This window comes from Abrus precatorius, unplaced genomic scaffold (genome assembly GCF_003935025.1).
Source record: "Abrus precatorius isolate BTA unplaced genomic scaffold, Abrus_2018 Scaffold3, whole genome shotgun sequence".
Taxonomy (NCBI): domain Eukaryota; kingdom Viridiplantae; phylum Streptophyta; class Magnoliopsida; order Fabales; family Fabaceae; genus Abrus; species Abrus precatorius.
Window position 1 is genome coordinate 20,830,609 of NW_020874373.1, and position 21,451 is coordinate 20,852,059.

The following is a 21,451-nucleotide window of genomic DNA, read 5'->3' on the forward strand; positions in this document are numbered from 1 at the left end:
AAAATAGTACTTTCACTAATGGAGTTATTATCGATTTTTTCAAATTGTTTCCTTACATTTCAATTGATTGAATATGTTATCTTGCATGTTATCTGTTTCTATGTAAAAATCACATTTTCTGCATTATTCGCTTAAGTGAAATGTATTTTATTTAAGCAAATTTTTATTCACTTCATTTACTCTTAGTTGACTTAAGCAAACTTTTTTTTCTTTCTTAAACAGGTAATATTTTGCTTTAGTGAAATACAATTTTTTAATGTAGATCTCTCTTTCTAGATACAAAGATAAGATATTTAAAATGCATTTGGACGACACAAGATTTGACACATGTCAAAACCATGTGTGTGGCACCCAACAGAATATCATGTGGATGAAATGTGTCTCTGTGCTTTGTATAACACCCTTTGGACTAGGCCCACACATGCATGTGTGACGCGTGGTGTGCATAGAGGTGTAACACCTTTTTATTTTATTTTACAAAACATTAGAAAAGTGAGTGATGGAAGATAGTGTTGACACCATTTGCTTTTATATTTTAGAGTCTGGTAATTGTTCTAAAGGCTTATTTTAGTATTTTTCTTTTTGTTTTACCTCTTTTAGACAATTATTTTAAAATTTTATACAATCTAGTAAAAAAGCCACACCAAGATAGACCTAGGAGTGTCAGTCCAAAAAATAGGCTAGTTCATTTTATTTAGAAAACAGACTAGATTTTCTAGCTCAGCCCATTTAAAAGTAGACTGGTGGGGTAACAGGCTAGCCCGCTAAAGACAAAAAGAAAAGAAAAGAAAGAGTTGATAGGCCAATGAGTTAATGCGCTAATCCACCTAAAATTTAAAAAAAGTAAAAAAGAATTACAAAAAATATTTTAAAAATATTTTTGTATTAATAAAAAATTAATATTTAATTAATCAATAATTTTTTTTTATTTTTAAAAATTAAAAATGAGTCCAATGGGATATAGACAAACTAAATAGGGTGAGCTAGACAGATCAATGAGTTCAAAGTATTCGGCCTGACTTGACATTTTTAATAGGTTAGGCGAATCGGTACATCTAATTAAGTCTAATTTGATACTCTAGATAAATTTAAGTGAGACATTTAATAAATCTTAAAGTTCTGTTACTTCTATTACATAGTTTTTAATCTTCATTGACTACATAAAGAATTTGTTTATGATTATTTTTTAAACCTTATATTTACTTTTAACATTAATTATTTTTTCACAAAAATACCTTTAGTTGTGCTAAAGTAATTGTTTAAATCGGAAGAGGAAAATGCAGTGGGTCCTAATAAATTTAAAGACAATTTTAGAAAAATTATCCAAATTATTCATATATTTAATGTTATTAATGAAGTCAATTACTTAATAAGAAGTAGTTAAAAGTATTTTATATTTAAGATAAGAGATATATTTTAAAAGGTTCGATAAGATACTGTTCCAAAATAACATGTTCCGTAGTTTTATTGATTTTGCGGGAGTCTTGATATGAAGTCGGTTTGTGAATGATAACCTGTGCTGCTAAAGACTAGCAACCTAGGAAGTACAGATCCGATACATGCCACCCAACCCACAGATATAGACACAACAAGCCTTAGAAAGGAGAAACAGCTGTGAGCCTTATTGAATGCTTCCATATGGTTGTAATAATAGATCTAAAATAATTGGTTCACAATTCAGATGTAGAAGAACATTTTAGCACGAGCCCTTTACAATAAGTGTTGAGAGGGATAAGATATTACAAAATGTTACAACAAACAACAATGATAACAAAAAGAATTTGGCACATCTCGTCAAATGCCTTTGCTGTGACAAAACCATGTGATTATACAGTACTTCACTCCCCTACTCTGTAGGATAATCCTAGTTTAACGCCAGCTAGATTAACTTTGAAGACGCAGAATTGAGTCACTCGTTCAATGTTTTGTTGTACAAAATAGTACAAGCACTCTCAAAACTTTGAAACAGGAGGTCTTCTGGTCTTTCATGTGGGAATGAAATCATAATCTATCAATTTATGAAAACTTGGCTAAGCAAGTCATCTATCCTGGATACAAGCTTCTTCTCTTGCTTCTATGGTGTTTTATTTTGGTTCCTCTTCTTTTATAACCTGAATGCACCACAAAGATGACGACCAAGAAACCTAATCCAGAAAATGCACATAAAAATAACACCCAGAACCTGAAAGAACTAGGTATCCCTGTCCCATCTTTTTGGACACTTGCCATTTCCTCAGAATCAGAATCATTTGCTGACATATGATTGCCTTCTGTATCAGATTTTCCACTGAAATCGCCAAATTTCCTAGAGATCACATTTTCCTGATTTGTGTCCTCTCTTGATGTGGATAAGGAATCAGCTTTGGGGCAGTTCCTTCTTTCATGATGCCGATGCAATGCATCATTCAGTGTCTTTACACATTCTATACTGAGAAGGTTTTGCTGTAAACTATCCTCGTCACCGTGATCAAGTGTTGATGGGTCTGGTGGTTCTGGAAACTGGGCCCAGCATCTGTTGACCATGTCAACCTCTCGCCACTCTGCCTTGTCAAAACTCCAATTCCCAACACTGAATTGTAATCCGTAGTGAAAAATTTTATATTTGACACTTGCCTCAGGAACATATCCTGGGTATATCATTATCTCTCTGTTTATAGTATGCCTTAATTTCAACTGCATCACAGCATTACGTTATATCAGGTTACCATAATTAAAAGCAGGATTTGAAAATGTGCACGAGATGAATGCACAGAGTGGTGTGTAACTAACCATGTTAAAGATAAATGCACAGCAAGATAGGGATGAAATTGGAAGCTCAATTAATCTATTGTTATGTATGCATCGTATAATCACATGAGCACTCATGAAAGGCAACCATGTTCAAATTATCTTTTATAAAATTTCAATAGAAAAAATTGCATTTTTCTGTGCTGCAGTGTGTGTCTCCCATGCTAGCGCTTAGACGAACAGGCATGTAGATTATGAATTTTAAGAATTCAAAAACATAATACCTCTGCTGCACCAAATGAGTAGCCGTACATCTCGCTAATCCAACCAGATTCATATATGTCTCCTGTTATATTTCTGGCATAATGAGCTCTATCAGCCCGAACCTCCTCAGTTTTATGCAGCCAAAGTAAAGCAAATTTCTTCAGATCATCTATATGCATAATGATTACACCACCAACCTTGTCACAAGCCTCAGGATGGCTAGTATGCAATTTTGCAAGCTCATTGTCACAGCCAATAAGGTAGCTAGCATGAAAAGAATAAAAAATAATCAAGAAATCAACCGTCATACTGCATCTGCAAGACAAAGCCGGCTTATAGATGTATGCATTCATGCAACCTTCAAAACATTACATTTACATCAACATACATTAACAGGTTTCACAAAGATAAATCAAATTCACCAGGCTTACTCATAGGGAGTTGAAACTGGTCTGCCGCGGGCAGCTTTGAATTCCCATGGTGTAACTGGACCTCTCATTATCATATCAGCATCTAGAATCACGATGAATTCAGCATCAATATTTGCATGATTAAGCCAGTGGAGGACTGCAGCTGGTTTGTTAATTGCTGGATACCTTAAATAAGACAAAGAAATTCACTTTGTTGCTTAAAGGGTAAATAATTCATCCACATACAGCATTTAAAAGTGATAGGATCTCAATAACTGCACATGTGGTGTTATGGAGCAAGCTATTTGTATATCACTAAACAGGGTACAGCAAACATAACACAAAGATGAGTATAGATCTGGACCCAAACATGAGATTAATGAGTAATTTTTTTCGCAAATGAGCAGTCTTTATAGTCAATGTAATACCTAAGTAGTACAAAGAAAATTTCTCTCCCTCACAGGAATTTAAGGGACTGGCCTCTCCTTTCTTTATCTCTCAAAACAATTGAATTGATACCCTTCAACTACTTCCGCTAACAACCTTTGTACAGTAACTTCCTAAATAGTTACTACCGTTATTCTGTATTTCTATTGATGCAGCTTAAAGCTCTGATTTCCTACATACACTCTTATTCGTCCTAATGTAGACATTCCTTATTAATTTTGCTAACAGTGGGTAGTTTTAAAGGTTAAAGATACATAGATAAAGTTTGATGTGAGTCCTACCATACAAAGATAGACCAAACCCAGATCCTTAATTTTAGGACATCAAAATCTGCTGCAACAGATAGTCACAACCAGCGGCTCTAGACATTGGGTGCAGAAGGATCCACTTACTTTAACAGGGAAATAAATTTGACAGGATATATCTGTTGGGAGCAAATAAAAGGAAGAGAACAAGGGAGAGAGAACGACACAAGAATTTATTGTGGTTTAGTACATGTACGTACTTACATCCACGGCTGCACAAGAGAAGTATCTTTTTGTTATGCATATAAAAGCCTTACAAGGTGTTATTTATATAGTAACTATAAGACAAAGGTTGCTTAAGATTAAGCGATGTGAGATTTGATTAGACTACATAATACTAGCAATTCTCCCACTTGGAGTCTGATTTACAACAATTCATTGTAAACAATGAACTTATCTATTCTTCACCTAGTATAGTGCCTTCATCATCAATTATTCTTGAAGGCCAGTTGAGGCAATGCAAAGTCTCAACTTATTAATTGTGACAGTTTAGTCAACATATTAGCTGGATTTTTTGTTTCTGAGATCTTTAATAAAGACAAATCTCCATTACTTATCAAGTTTCTAATATAATGATACTTCATATTAATATGTTTGCATCTGAAATGAAAGACTGAATTTTTGACAAGACATATAGCACTTCGTTTGTCACTAAATAATGGAGAATCATTTTGTTCTTTTCCTAATTCTTTGAAAGAATTCTTTAGTCATAGTATCTCCTTGACTGCTTCTGAGATAGCCACATATATAGGTTCAGTGGTTGAGAGAGCAATTCTACTTTGAAATTTAGATTTCCAATTTACAATAGTGCCACCCAAGGTAAAAATATAACCTCTAGTGTTTTCTTTGCCATCTAAATCTCCTCCCAAATCTGCATCAGAGCATTCCTGTAAGGTGGGATTGTTTTTGCTGAAGTACAAATCACATTTTCAAAGTGCCATTGAGATATCTTAATATCCACTTCATACCTTTCTAATGCTTCTTTTCGGGATTTGATAAGAACCTATTGACAACTCTCATTGCATGTGCTATGTCAGGTCTAGTACACACCATAACATATATTAGGCTTCCTACTGCTCATGCATATGGTGCTCTTGACATGTAACTTTCTTCTTCAACTGTTTGTGATGAATGCCTCTTTGAAAACTCTAAGTAAGTTCTCAAAGGGGTATTTATGGTCTTGGTATCTCCAACATTAATCCTGTCAAACAGTTTTGCTATATATTTCTTTAGAGATAATCTAAAAATATCTTTTGATCTATCTCTAAAGATTCTCATGCCGAGAATTTGTTTGGTTGGACTAAGATCCTTCATTTCAAAACTTTCTGCCAATTGCTTCTTCAACCTATTGATTTCTGTCACTGTACCCTATAATCAACATGTTGTCAACAGATAAAGTAAAGATAACATAACTATCAACATACTTTTTAACATAGCAGCAATGATCCATGTCACATCTGTGAAATTTAGAATTACTCATAAACTCATTAAACTTCTTGTACTATTATCTTGTTGCTTGTTTCAAGCCATACAAGATTTTGTGAAGCTTGCATATAAGATTCTTTTTGCCTAGAACTTCAAAACCTTCTAGTTGTCATATAAATATCTTCCTCCTAATCTCCATGTAAGAATGCAATTTTAGTATCTAATGACTCCAATTGAAGATTCTTTGCAATTCCAATGCTCAAGATGACTCTAATAATAGTCTTCTTGGCAACAAGAGAGAATATCTCTATGAAGTCAATTCCTTGTTTCTACTGAAACTTTTTCTCTACAAGTCTCGTCTTGTATCTTCTGTTGTCGTCAGATTCTTATAGACCCACTTGTTTTGCAAAGCTTTCATTTCTTTTGATAACTTGGTTAATGACTATGTTCTATTCTTCTGAAGGAATCTCATCTTTTCTTTCATTGTTGAATCCCACTTGATAGCGTCATTTCCCTATATGGCATCAGCAAAATATTTTGGCTTACCGACATTAATTAATGACAAATAATGCAATGAAGGAGAATATCTTTCTAATGTTGCTGATATTTTACTAAATCTTCTCAGTTGGATCATAAGGGTTTCTGGCATTGTTGTTGGTTTTAATTCTGACTCAAATGTTGGTTATGGTTCTAATTCAAATTCTACCTCTGTATCCAGTTTCCGTTGACTATATCACTTTTAAAATTTCTTCCAACTCTTTTGGAAGGTTCTAGCAATTTACTTCCACATGTAAATTTTGTAGACCTGTCCTTAGAGAACATGTTCTCATTAAAAGTGACATTTCTACTTTTGATGATTTTCTTGCTTTGGTCATTCCAAAACTAAACCTATAGTCGTACATGTTAGATTCATAGTTGATAAAATAACATTTTCTTGCCATAAGATGCAATTTATCTCTACTGTTAGAGTCTGTCTGAACATGAGACAACAAAAAACTTTCAAAGTTAAAAGATTTACCTCATTTTTAGAATATACTTTTCAGGTAGGTAACAGTTTAAAGGAATTGATGGTTCTTTATTTATGAGAAAGATTACTGTATTTATTGCACCTATCGAAAACACTTTAGGCAAGTCAAAGTGTATCCACATACATCTTGCTCTTTCGTTCAAGGTTTTGTTCATCTTTTCTACAAGACCACTTGTTCAAGCATTCCTAGTATTGTTTTAATCATTCTGATTCTATTTTATGAACAAAAATCCTTAAACTCTTGGCTATTATATTCTCTGCCATTATCAAATTTTAAACTTTTAACCTTTAAACCTGTTTTTGCTTTCCAAATTTTGAACACAAAAAATACATCAGATTTACTTTTAAGAAAATAAATTCATACCTTTTTTGTAGAGTTATCAATTAAGGTAACATAATAGCATGAGCCTCTAGGGATTTTCTTGGAGTTGGTTCTCAAACATCTGTATGCACCAATTCCAACTTTTTGACTTTAGATGTCTTTCTTTACTTTGAGAAACTAACCATTTTCTGTCTTGATAACTACTACCATATCCTTTTTTTGCAACCATTTAGAGAAACTCTTGCTTCTTTCCACGAGCTATAACCAAATTGTCTTTCGTCACCTTTTACACTCCATCTGCAAAAGTGGTGTAAAGCCTCTAATCATCCAATTGCCCTATAGATATTAAATTTCTCTTTAAGGCATGGATATGTATGATATTGTGCAATGTTTTTAGGGTTTCACTAAAGGTTTTGATGTCAATGTCACCTCTTCCCACAATATCAAGAGATTTGTCATTTGCAAGGTTAACCTTGCCAAATTTTCTAGAAACATAATTAGATAATAATTCTATGGAAGGAGTAATGTAAAATAACACACTAGTCCATAATCTATGAGTCAAGAAGACTATCTGAGCTGCAAATTAATGCATATGCAAGTTCATCATTTGTTGCATTGGTGGATTCATCATCATCATGCTTATTTTTATTGCACTTCTTTTTCTTTGGAACTTTGAATTGATTGATAAAGTGACTTCTCTTGTCATAATTAAAACAAATAATATCATTCTGGACTTTTGTCTGTCTTTCTTCTCTAGACTTTGATCTGTCTCGGCCTTGATTTTGACTCTTTTGGCTATTTCTTCCTATGCTTTCAATATTCAATGTTCAAACTAGAAGCAGGATAAAGATTCTCTTGAATCTCTCCTGCGAATGTCTTCACTTAAGATCAAGTCACGAATGTCATCGAGCTTTAACTTTTTATTCCTTGTAGAATTACTAACTGCAATAATAGTTGCAGGACAACTATCCAGTTGGGATGATAGTAGAATTAACGCCTTCACCTCATCATCAAACATGATTTGCACCAACACCAACTAGACAAGAATTGTATTAAATTCATTAATGTGATTAGTTACAGAATTACCTTCTCCCATCTTGAAGTTGAATAGTCGGCGCATTAAATATAATTTATTGTCTGCAAATGACTTCTCATACATATTTTGACAACGCCTTCATTAAATTTGCAGTAGTCTTCTCGTTCACAATGTTGAACGCAACATTCTTGGCCAGCGTCAATCTGATCACACCAAGAGCCTGTTGATCCAACAACCCCAATCTGTTTGCTCCAAGTCATCTGGCTTCTTCCCTGTCAAGCGTTGATACAACTTCTTCTGATATAAATAATCTTCTATTTGCATCTTCTAGAATCCATAGTTTTTGCCATCAAATTTCTCAATCCTTACTTTCCCCTCTTCCAACGCTATTGTTCATATTGCTTTCTCTAAAAAAAAGCTCTCACTACTTCCTCTAAACTAAGATCTTTGTGGAAAATCAAATATTTTCTAATGTAGCAGATTAGGCAAAGCTACATCAAAAGAGAATACTAATATAAATTGTTGATACTAGATGTTGAGAGAAAATAAAAGGAAGTGAAAGGGGGAGAAGTACCAACACAAGGATTTAACGTGATTTGATACACGTAGTATGTACCTACATCGATGTTATGCTTAGCTTTTTGTTGTTCATATAAATGCATTACAAGGTATTACTTATATAATAACGATGAGATAGAAGTCACTCAAGCATAAGGGATGTGAAACTTAATCAAACTGCATAATAACAATTAATAAGCGATGTGGGACTTAATCAAACAATAAATAATACTAACAGTCAATATACAACATTAAGAAAACATACTAATTAATAATAATAAACAATCATCATCAATTTCCAAGTTAGCAAGCACACATTATTCAATAGAAATAGAAATCAGAGAAAAAGAATTCAAAAAGAAAAAATCAACCAAGGTAGATAACTTGTTGACCATGGCAAATATAGTTTCAATTAAAATAACAACTTTATCATGAGGATGAGCTCATCAAGATGAATGTTTATAGCTGAATTATTTTTAAAATCTTCAAAAAAGAAAAAAGAAATGCTGAAAAAGTGACTCCTAAGTCCCAACTGTCACAGCTAAATGTCAGCCCAGAAATTACAACTAAATAAGAAAGTAAACATAATGCAATTGAAAACTGAAACAACATACACACACTCATTCAATTACCAATCGCCTGTTAACGGATGTTGACTCATAGAAGGGACATAATGGGTGGGAGCCAAGTTATGCCCCTTATATAGCTTTAAGTCCGTATCAGAGCAGCTGAGAAGTCTAGTAATATTCCCTGGCTGTCCACTTAAATGGAAACTATGCATAAGCCCTACAGTCTGCCAATCAAAGTATGGGGTGCATTCAGTGGAAAAAATAGTATGGATTTTAGGATATGGACTAGCAGCATCATGATCAATATTTTCTTGTACTGTATCCTCCATCATTTCTAGAGTAGCAGGAGTTGCGTATTTCGGCTTAGTTAGTTCAGCAAAGGCTTTGCTTTTCAAAAAGTTCAAGTATTTAGACCATGGGGGTTTAGGGCAGCCATTAGCAGCATGATGTAACAGAAGACCTTCATTCAAAATGTTTATGCACTCTATACTTAAAAATAGTCCTCGCCTTAGATTAGGATCTGTTTCCAACTGCATTACCTACAATAAGGAACTTCACAATTTCAGTAAAATTTGGAAAAAACCTGATGTATTAATAAATTCAGCATAATGACTAAAACATGAAGCTTAAAATGCTGAGTTTTACAAATACACACCATAGTAAAAAATGCATGGTACTCTATGTAAAAGTATATAAAGAAATTTCTTCTCTGACGAGACAAGTATGCCATGGCAAAAAGAACCCATTTCTCTAAAAGACACAAGTTTCCTCAGATAAATACACTAGTTACATACCTCCCTGGGATAAGGAGGTTTAGGAAAGAGCTGGCCACAGTTATAAACAATGTCATCCTCGTCGTGCTCAGCCTTACTAAATGACCAATTCCCCACTCTGAATGGAAGCCCATAATGAAGAAGAATTGGCTCAGTTCCCTCCCGAGGAGTATAACCTGGGTAGATCATCAAGTTCTGATTGATCTTGTGCCGGAGCCCAACCTGTGAACAGCAGTGTAAAACCCAAAGGAAAGAGTGAAATGTAGGGAAAAGGCAAAACAATAAGCGAAGGGTAAATAGTTCAAAAACTGGAAATGAAGTGATTGATAATTAGGTTCTCTATAAAGTTAAAAAAAAACATTTTAAGAGAGCAAACTCACTTCAGCAGCACCGAAAGAGTACCCATACATCTCACTGATCCATCCTTTCTCATATATATCACCAGTTATGTTTACTCCCCAGTGAGCCCTATCTTGCCTCACTTCTTCTGTTTTTGAAAGCCACATGGGAGCCAAAGCTCGCAGGTCATCTATATGCATGGCTAAAAGTCCACCAACTTTGTCACAGAGTTCCGGGTGTTTTGTATGCAGTTTAGCCAGAATATTGTCACAACCTTTTAAGTACCTGGACAAAGAATTTTGTCATGTTTATGACATGCTTTTATGGTGAGCTGGAGATATAAACGCTGAATATAAAATACAAGACATACGAACTATTTCAGGAGATTCAGATAAGTGAATTTCATAACATGATCCAAAGTCAAGAAACAAAATCTCTCAAGTTTGGGGTTTTAACAAACCCCATATTCTCTAATTTATCAATAGATGTCTCAAACAACCCCCCCCCCCCTCTTTCTCCCACCAAACATAAATGTGAAATGAGTACATTGTGATCAAGATAAATAGGAAACAGGCATTCAAAGCTTGTATATGAAGCTGCATTAGTATAAGTACATCCATCCACCAGTTGAATATCTAGCTTATAATGCTAAATCAGTAAAAAAAGAAACTGGAGTAAATAAGATATTTGTAAATACCCATAGTAGGCAGCAACAGGTCTTCCTTTCTCTGCGCCAAGTTTCCAAGGCCTAATTGGGCCACGAATTATCATGTCTGCATCCAGGATGATAACCCAGTCAACATTTTCTGCTTCTGGACTATGTTTGAGCCAATGTACAACACCAGCAGGTTTATTTATTGCAGGGTACCTGGATAATGGACAGAATTTATATCTTATCCCTCCTATTACGGGAAAGGATTTCACTTCTGTAATATAATATTCTTGTGTCTTATTTGGCAAAAGACTAAAAACTCGCATCCCTCCAAAAGGGAAATGACAGATATCAACCACTTACACATTACAATACAAAAGCACTAGAAGCCTAGCAGGAATATATCCATTATTAAAAAGCAAGGGTAGTGAAATTATTTCACTAACGTTCTCCATTAATTTCTGAAAAAAGTAGATTGAGCTCCAATAAAGGGAAGGAAGGTGTGAAGTGGGAAAGTGAGGTTTTTATCCACCATTGATTTAAATTGAAATATTTTATAAATATAACTAACTTGAAATCAATGGTGAAAAGATTTTCATTTTCGCACTCCACACATTCCCTCACTTTAGAGGAGCCCAATCCAAAGCGGCGTATATTGTTGTTGTAAAAGCCAATAGGTATAGGTATTTACTCACAAAAAAACTAGATATCCTCGTACAAAATGTTTAATAAAATACATCAACATTGCAAACTTGTCTACCTCATACAAATCCAGTGTGCACAAATTTCAGCATACATGACTAATGTAAACACATACCAAGACTTACATTCAGAGGAATAATCTATCTATCACAAAAATTTGCAAACACAGGTTCCATGGATCAACACAATCACACTCATTTACATATCATGCATTAATAAAAAGTACTACCACAACAGTGACAACAACTAACATAGAACAATCAGAAGCAGAGTCAATGATAGCACGTCACTCCTCAACAACACTACAACACACAAACAAATCTACATTTTTCAATCCAACTGAAACTCCCAAAGCTGAATTAACTGTTCTACAAACAGTGATTCTACTTTACCAGTCACCAGTTGTGGGGTGTCTGCTCATTGAGGGCACCTCAAAAGTGGGAGCAAGATGCATCCCTCTGTAACTTCTCTTCTCCTCATCAGTGCAACTGAGAAGACGTGTAAGGTGCCCCGGTTGCTTCACCTTCCTAAAACTGTGTATGAGTCCAACCGTTTGCCAATCAAAGTAGTTATTGCATTCCACAGAAAAGAGGGTGTGAATCCTCCAAGGAGCTTTCTGAGCTGCTTCCACTATCTGCAATGTGCTAATGGCCAGACCCAACATCACTACAACCAACAAAGTAAAGAATTTCTCCATTGTGACTCAATTTAAGGGTCCAATATTAGATGGGCGTTGTCTAATTTTGTGTACAAGATCTGAATCCCATGGCTTCGATGGATGCCATATAATACCAGTAGCAAGAGAGCTTGCCGAATGCTAAGTCAAACTTCGGAGTCTTGTTAATGCTTTTAGTTGAGCGGTGCAGTAAATAGTTGTACAAATGAGGGAAAAACTAGAAAGTATGGGAGTGATTGCTGAATGCTTAATACGAAATATGCATCGAGCCTTCAACGCTTCAAAATTTCTGTTTTCTTTAACATTATTTTATGATTTTTTAACATATTCAAAAAAAAAATATTTTTTAAATAAATAGTTATTTTTATTAAAATTGTAATATTGAATATTAATAAAATATTAAATTATATAATTTCGATTAAAATTATTTTGTATAAATTTTTGTTGTATGTATTTAGATATATAATAGAAGATTTATATTTTGTGGGTCTTAACTTTTGTAATTTGGTTTCAGATCCAAAAAAATGACGGGTGGGTGACTCTGTCTTTGGAGGAATGTGTTTTTACTGTCTGATCAGACATTGCAAGTTCAATTTTTCCAATTTGGATAACGAATCTGTTAAGAAAATGTACAAGAGAGTTTCAACAAATATGGAGGCATTTCATTGATAGAGCGTAACATTTCGGTTTTTTACGCAAACCGTTACATTAGTATGTGATTAGAAAATTATTTGAAATAATTCTGCATGTCTGTATATATGTAAATAGATGTATGAAGATTTTAACAATTTTAGAAATTTAAAATGTATTTTATAAAATTAAGTTTCATGCTAAAGTATTTATTATTAATACAATTTATGAATTTAATAGGTAAAATAATTAAAATTTTGTGTTCTCTTGGAGTCGTAAAATAAATTATACCAAAATTTTCTTCATTCTTATTATAAATTCATGTGCATAACCTTTCTTTTCTTTTTCTCCACGCATGCCAATTCACACCCATAGATTCAATTACACATATAGGTTTATTTGTTAATTTTTAAAGATATCTTTTTCTTATAAAAGTACGAGAATATGAACTTTTAGAAAAAAAAAAAAACACACACACTTATATTGTTTGTTACAAAGTATTTGAGTCCACTAAACACATTTTATTATAAATATATTAGCTATGACATAAATTGTGGATGACTTATTCCAGCTAGTTAACGAAAGAACAAATAATTTTAAAAAATTTGAAAGTATAACAAATCACACTGTTATACAAGTGCAATAATTTCCCAGATCATAGAAAGTTGAATGCATAAATAATTATATAATATATCATGCTAATGGTAGAATTTAACCATTCTTTTAAGATAAAACTCATGATTGGTAAGATTCAATCTTGGTATGGATATACTATAACATATCAAAAGACTTAATTATATTTTTAGTCCCTATAAATATTAACATTTTATAATAAGATTTTATAAATTTTTTTGTTAAGATTTAGTCTCTAAAAAGTTAAGAAGTTAGGATTTAGTCTTTGCCGTCAACTCTCTTCTGTTAAATATTGAGTTGGTTGATGGAGAGTTAGTTCAATACTTCTACATGTCATGACATGTCACGTCATTTAATTTAATAATAATTTATTATTTAAAATTAATATTTGTAAATAATCTATAAACATATTATAAACATTTGCAAAAAAAGTCTTTTTCACTTTTCCTTTCTCCTCTTCGTTGGACACTCCTCTCCACCCCATCTCTTCCCTTATGTGCTGCACACCCTTTTCCCTCCCCTTCCCCACACTGAGACGTCTAGTTATTATTAATAACTTCATCCTAATTATTATGTTATTATGTTCAACTTAGAGACTCTAATAAATTTAACATGTTCAATAAACATAAATGAAGGCATATATCCCACACATAATGTACATCTACATATATATAGAGTTGTTGTTCAACAGTAGATAATTTAATACAGACCTCCTACCTTTCCTAGGTTATTCAAGTATTTTACAAACTAAAGGAAAATGAAGGTCAGGCGAAAAGATCCTAAGCACTCATAATTTACATATACCCCATTGTTGACTATTTTTTTTTTCTTTACGAGCAGATCTCTCTTCTAGTCATCTAATCTATCTGGAGGAGGATCAGCATGAAGGCCTAGGTAAGCTGCTGTACAATACATGGGGTAGGGAATCTCAACTCTAACAGGACTCTGTATAATTATGGGAGCAATATGGGAGTTGTTAATAGTAGTAACAGTTAGTATCACACAACCAGTAAAGATAATAGTTTGATTAGCATTATTATGGCTCCACGTTCCCAATCCCATACTAAAGGTCATGTTCTGCTCAGGAATAGGAATACTTCCAGCACTCATTCTGCATTCATAACATAGTTAATAGACACAAACAAAGAAAGGGTGAGTAAATCATTCATAAATTATTTTATAAGGCAATATTAATTGCTGAATAAAAATAACCACTACATAACTTATGAATAAGCATCTCATAGTATTTTATTAGTATTATTTCTTTTCTCCATAGAGTAATTAATTATCCATTTAATTTTCTGGGTTGAAGATTGGGAGTTTTGTGCCCGCAATCCAGATAGTGCCATAGGTACAACATCCCAAATAGGGAACTGAGCAACCATGCTCAAATTTTATGGTCACTCATAGCGGCTCACACTCTAACCAATCTTGGTATGCTCTAGTGCCTATCAGGATAGTTTAGCATATTTTTCACTGCCTGCGACACAAATTTTCTAGGTTTGGTCTCTTACTTGGACTTGGGTACCTTACTATCCCCTATGGTAAAACTAACACTATTTGCCCCTCGCATGTACCTGGCATTTTCAACCACTGTCCCTATGAACTGTTTCATAATCACAAAATGAATTCTAGTCATTAATCTGCCCATTGGATACACACTTTCATAATCATTCATCCCTTAAAACAAGAGAATCATTCATTTTATGGACATGGCTATTTTCGGATTTTTTTTCCAGATTTCATGCATCAATTTGTAAAATTCATAACTAATTCAATACAAATCCAAAAATCATGAAATCACTTAGGTTTTCTTTCTTTAAGTGTCTAATTTTCAAAAAAAAAAATGCACATAAATAATTTTTATACAGAAAGTAACATTTAACTTAGTTTCTTTCTACTGCTCATATGATGCCACTTTTACAATCCAGTAAATTGTAAAATTTGTAATAAATTCAATTCTCTTCCAAAACATATGAGACCAGTGAGATTATTCTTAGTATTATGTCTATTTTAAACTAAAAATACTTTCACGTTCAAACTGTTTACATACATTAATTCGTGCTTTAATTTTATCAGTACATGTCACAGGTTAGCATAATTCTGCAACTGCATATATAAAAAATCATAAGTTATTCAATTCACCACCAAAATTCATGAAATTAGTGGAATTCTTTCAGTTTGCTTATATAGTTTCACAAAAAAATACAAGTAGAAATTCATCACTTTCATATCTCAGAGATAGACCTAATTATTCTCTGTTGCTCACATTAACTCACTTCTTAGAATCAGTTAAATATAAAAATCATAAATATTTTATTTTAAATCCAAATTTAATCAAACCAGTGAGGATATTTTCCCTATAGTATATATTTTCATGAAAAAATATGAATAAAATAACACCATATATATCCTTAAAAATGAAATCAAGTTTCTCAGCAATATGCACAAACCATTAGTTTCATATAATAGAAACTTTAGAAAATCATAAGTATTTTGTTTTAACTCCAATTTAAGTAAACTCAGTGATTATGGTTTCCTCATGAAGTATAGTTTTGTACAAAAATATAAATAAAATCACATCATGCATGAATTGTAAGAATAAAGGAACTTAAAGTGAGTTGTTCTCAGGAATCATTTTCACACATTATAATATTCAAAAATTCATATCTATTTTGTTTCAATTACAAATAAAGTGAAACTAGTGAGAATAGTTTCATTAATAAGTCTATTTTTATACCAAAAATAAAGATAAAATAACTTCACACAGAGATATTAAAATGAAATTGAATTAAGTCATACTGCCCCCAGAATACTATTTTCATGTATCAGAATTTTAGAAAAATCATAACTAATACAATTTAAATCCAAATAAAATAAACCAGTGGAAAAATTTTCAAAATTTAATTATCTACATGAATAAAATACTAACAAAATTTTTTGCAAAGGTTTTCTCATATGTTACATTATTTGTAGTTTAGTCCTTTTACTTTATGTTAATTGTAATTAGGTCCTTTTTCCAAAAATTTAAGAACTCAGGTTGTCCAGCACATTTTTTCTTTTCCTCTAAGTCATTGTCCAGGTCTCAATATGGTCAAAAACATTCCTTTGGTCCTACTACTCATGTGATTAATTAATTTAAACTTTTTGAAGTCCATTTATGGTCCAATCATAATATTTTCTCATCTAAAGGTCCAATCCTTTAAATTTAATTGCATATCTTGGTCAATATTCGTATGATTCTTATACTTCAAAGGTTCCAAAAACTGTCCAAGAGTCTAAAGCTTATTTCTTAGTAATTTTTCTATTTTTAAATTATTTTCCTTTTTCCCTTTCATTCAAAATCTTTAAAAATACATTTAAAATATTATTTCAAGTCAAGATAAATCCAAAATATCAAGAATACAATGATAATACAAGCTAATATCTTAGGAAAATTTTCATGATTTTTAAAAATTTGAAAAAAATAAAAATCAACACAAAAACAATTATAACTATTTAAGAACTGCAAATCTTCTTAAAAATTTATGAAAATTCATTTTTATGTTCTACCAAAGCCTAATCACAAAATTTTCACTAATTTTATAGTATTTATGCTATATAAAACTTAAACAAAAACTTAGAACTCAGATCATGCATCAAAAGAATATTTACAGAAATAGTAAACAATTTCTGACAGAAAACTCCTTATTGTAAACGAAAAACTTTAACAAAATCTTCAATTAATTTCAAGGTATGGATTCACATATAATCAGCCTAATATCGTAACAATAACACATAACAAGCAAAGTCATCAATAAAATTCCTTCAAAATACCCACTTATAGTTGGTTAAGATTTTTCTGCAGAATTTTCTATTTTCGCTGTTTTTAATGCTTTTCTTGGATTTTCTTGTGCAAGTAAATTTTGTTTTCATATATCAATTAGACCCACGAAATTTTCATTCAATATAAAGGATTAAGGGTTTCCCTTGACTCAATTAATTAGCAAAAGTATTCTCCCAATTTATTAACTATACTCCCCTCCCTTACTTGATTTTGTCTTTGCCTTTTTGGGTGAGGTTGCAAGGGTGTTTTGATCTCCTCTTTCTCTTCTTTTCTTGGTCTGGTTTGAGCCTCTTTACTGCCCTTCCAAGTCAGCTTTGAGTTTTTCCAAAAAGGTCCTCAAATGTTGAAGTTCTTTTGCTAAATTTAGTGGTGGGGTTATTTGGTATTTTTGGAGTTTTTCCTACTTTGTTGGCTTGGAGAGTGACATGGTTGAGTGGTGAGGTTTATATTTGGCATGTGTTGAATGTGATCAGGTGAGTAGAAGAGTTTGGTTTGGCTGAATTTAGGAATTTTTGCTAGATCTTCCAATTTCCTCCATTTACACATGAATTTAGGCCTTGTATTTAGGGAATGCTTTTTAATTTTTTTCTTGGTTTTTATGGGACAGAGGGTTCACAACCTTTTAGATAGGTTAAAGTGGAGTAACTTTGTTGTTGGAGGCTTTCCCAAATTCAGATTATGTTATAATTCGTACCTGATTTTTCCTTAATTCGTCTATTTTTCGAGTAAATTTAACTAAGTGTGTTTTAATTCCTAACTATATATATATGATCTAATTCTAATTTATTTATATTGATACAATTAGTAATTAACTTAGAAGTTAGGAAATTTTGGGGTATGACACACACACCCCTCTCCCTTCCCCTTTTCTTACACTCACTTCCACTTCACCTTCCCCCTCTCCACCCCACCTCCATAGTGTTTGAAAGCTTGGTTCTTTAAAGGAGATAAATTATGACAATTCTACACTCTAAATCATATGTAGGAATCTAATGTTATCATCTGCATATGTCAAAAAACTCACCTTGGATTCTCTGTTGACTCTCAGGTACACCTAGCCCTTTACATAGCCATCGGTCATGTTGGGCTTACCTTCGCCATACTCATTCTCTACACTCTTTGCAAACTCCTCGAATAATACCTCAAACCACTTAAATGGGTTGTCCTTTGTTCTATCCCTCTCAGACTCATTCATTAAACAATCGTTTCCTTTTGGTCTAAACCCCTCAAACTAGGCCTCACCCACACCCTCTTTGTTGTTCCTCTCGCCATTTTCAAGGTCTTTGTTGCTACTTTGGTTTATGTTTGAGAAGCTTCTTTCAAGTTTCTTCTCATGAAACCAAAGGCTGAGAATCCCTCTTCAAGGAAACATGGGGCATTTTCCATTGTGCTTCGTTTGCTCTTGTCTTTTGGGGTGTTTGTTTTTGCTTATGAAAGGCTTGGTGTGTTGGGTCTTTGTCACTTCTTGTATTAGGCTTTATTTTCAGTTTGAACAATGTGGATTCCACTTTGTCTCCATTTGAGAGTGTAGCTTTGGCCGCACTGCAATTGGTGCATTTTTCACCAAAAGAATACTCAGAAGGTTGAAAATCATTGTGGTTGTTGGATTGATTGTTGGGTTCTTGATTTTGGTGATGTTTTTCTCCTATAAGATTGGTGGTGAAGAGAAAGGTGTAGTGATTTTGCTGAAATTGCATGTGGAAGAGAGCAATTATGCTAAGAGAATTAGTGTGAAGAAGTGGATGGAGGAGAATGATGTTGTTGGAATGGTTGATAGGTACACTACTCAGTTTTATGAAACTGTGTCTGATCAGATTGATGGATTGGCAATAAGGTATAATATAACTAAATTTGTGATTGATATTAGGTATTTTGTGTTTTGGCTACTAGTACAATAGTGCTTGGTAGTGGTACAAAGTTCATATTTTCCATTTTGAATTATGTAATCTCTAGAGTTGCTAAGGTTTTTAATTTTGTATCTAAAAAATGGTGTTTCTCTAGGTTTTGTATTATATGATCACATCAAAGTCCAGTGAGGTAATAGAACAACTGATGCACATGCTTCCAATCTCAAACTCAACCAGGATTAGATGTGTTAAAGTGTTGGATAAATATAAAAAATTGTAGGGAAGGGAAGATATGGAAATTTAGGCGTCTCCACGAGCCGGTTGTAACATCCAATATTTTTAAGTATTAATTAAAGAATTATGTAATATTAAGTGTGATTAGAATAAATTTAGATGGAGTTTGAAATTCATTAAAAAAATATTTAAAAAAAAGTGAACAGTAAATCGGTCATAAATAATAATTCTGGCGTGAACAGTAAGGAAGTGTGAATAGTAATTTTGGCGATGAACAGTGATTCCGACATGAACAGTAGGCGCATGAACATTCCAAATTTTTTTTTCAAGATTTTGCTTATAAATAGGGGACCTTGCATGAAATTTTCATTCTTCACACTTCTCAAAGGTTTTAGAGAGACCCAAAGCCATATACTACCATTTTCTCTCATTCTAAACCTCATAAACTTGGATTTTTCTTCAAATCTGGGATCGTACGTTCATTCTAAGTGATTCAAAGATAAACTTTGATTTTAGATCGAAATTTTTGGTTAAATCTTTGAGAAATCCTCATCTTAAGGTAAGGGGCTCTACTTTATCATTTTGTTATGTTTATTACTTGTATTCTCATAGATCTTATCATCTATGTGATTATATATGGAATAATCCTTGTTTTGTGAAAAATAACTAGTGAAAAGTGAGAATAATTGGTTGTTTATGTGATTTTATGATGAATATATGGTGAAAATGTGTTATTATGTTCAAATAGTGCATGATAAGGTATATTGAGGATGATTAATATGATTTTGTGATATGAAATGTACAAAGAGATAGATGCTTTATGTTTGAATATATTGCGGTTCATGTAAAAAAATGATATATATTGTGAATATGCCATGGTTTGATGTATATGATGAATGGTATGTGAAAATATAATGAAAAATATGTGTGAACATGAGAAATAACATGTGAACATGTGTATATACTCAAAAAGATTATGAGATGGAAATGGGTATGATGTAAATAGTTACAGAGATACACTGGGGTGGAAGATGGAGACGATATGGGATATCTTGGAGAAATGTAGTGTGGTGAGTGACATTTAGTGTTATGCACAGAATATTGTGTACGAATGCATCACATGATCGCATACTCATTTCCTGACTTGACTTCTGACCATTACATTTACTAAGGGGTTGTCTATTGCATGCATTGTATCTGTATTGCATTGGGCGATCCGACTACTATTTACATAGATGTGTAAGACTAGAGCCATCGGATAACTATGGCCACAGGGTGCGGTAGGCGCAGATAAAAGAAAAAGAAATTGTGAATCTGTGAAATATAATATGTGTTTATACGTTGAGATGAGAACTTGCTTTATATGAAACTGTGATATGTGATACCATGATGTTTTTTTTAATCGTGATAAGATGCATTTTATGATGAATATGTGTTATGTATGAGTAGTAGGGTAGAGACTCACCCTTACACAACATTTTTAGGAAATTAGGACGAGTAGTACTAGGCTCACAGGGCATGGATGGATGAAAACTTCTATAGAACTTAGTTATTTTAAGTTACGTAATAGATATTGTTAGTTCTATAGCATTCTTTTGGAACAATTGTAAAACTACTATTTCTTTTTGTTGCAGATGAAAATTTTAGAATCTTTGTTTTTCTAAAGTACTTATGAATTAATAAAATTTTACTCTATGAACCTTATATCATTTCATTGTTCTTTCTTATTAGAGAGTTTTTGAAAGAAATTTACTTTATCATTTAAATTCTTATGAAAATTCATCATATATTGATAAAAGAAATATAAGGCATTACATCGGTTTGGTTCAAATTTAGAAGAAAAAATAATATGAACCAATCAAAATGGATTGATTTGGTTTGGTTTTGATTTGTGCAAAAAAAATTGAAAATTCAAACCAATCTGAACCAAACACAAATGGGTTAATTCGGTTTAGATCATCGGATTGTCCGATTAAATAACCTAAAACAACAAATGTATCAAAAAACAGAAAAAAAAAACATCATTTTTTTTTCATTTGAATAATTCTT

At 32.6% G+C, this 21,451-nt stretch overlaps 1 protein-coding gene across 1 annotated transcript; it reads right to left on the reverse strand.

Moving 5' to 3' along the window:
• Positions 1-1,618: 1,618 nt before the first annotated feature.
• On the reverse strand, positions 1,619-12,498 carry LOC113862687 (peptidyl serine alpha-galactosyltransferase-like). The gene is made up of 8 exons (XM_027495814.1): positions 11,949-12,498; positions 10,900-11,070; positions 10,244-10,487; positions 9,885-10,085; positions 9,154-9,629; positions 3,423-3,587; positions 3,012-3,255; positions 1,619-2,673 (listed from the first exon to the last, which is right to left on the reverse strand). Exons 1-8 carry the CDS (start codon positions 12,251-12,253, stop codon positions 2,044-2,046), a joined length of 2,436 nt encoding a protein of 811 aa, XP_027351615.1. The 5' UTR covers positions 12,254-12,498; the 3' UTR covers positions 1,619-2,043.
• Positions 12,499-21,451: the final 8,953 nt, after the last annotated feature.

What these genes read in the sequence shown, in the direction of transcription:
- LOC113862687 (XM_027495814.1), bottom strand. Translation starts at nt 12,253, where the DNA reads ATGGAGAAATTCTTTACTTTGTTGGTTGTAGTGATGTTGGGTCTGGCC. An exon ending in AACCTCCTTATCCCAGGGAG is followed by an intron (nt 9,630 to 9,884) that starts GTATGTAACTAG and finishes TCCTTATTGTAG; the next exon opens with GTAATGCAGTTGGAAACAGA. An exon ending in CATCCGTTAACAGGCGATTG is followed by an intron (nt 3,588 to 9,153) that starts GTAATTGAATGA and finishes GTCTTATTTAAG; the next exon opens with GTATCCAGCAATTAACAAAC.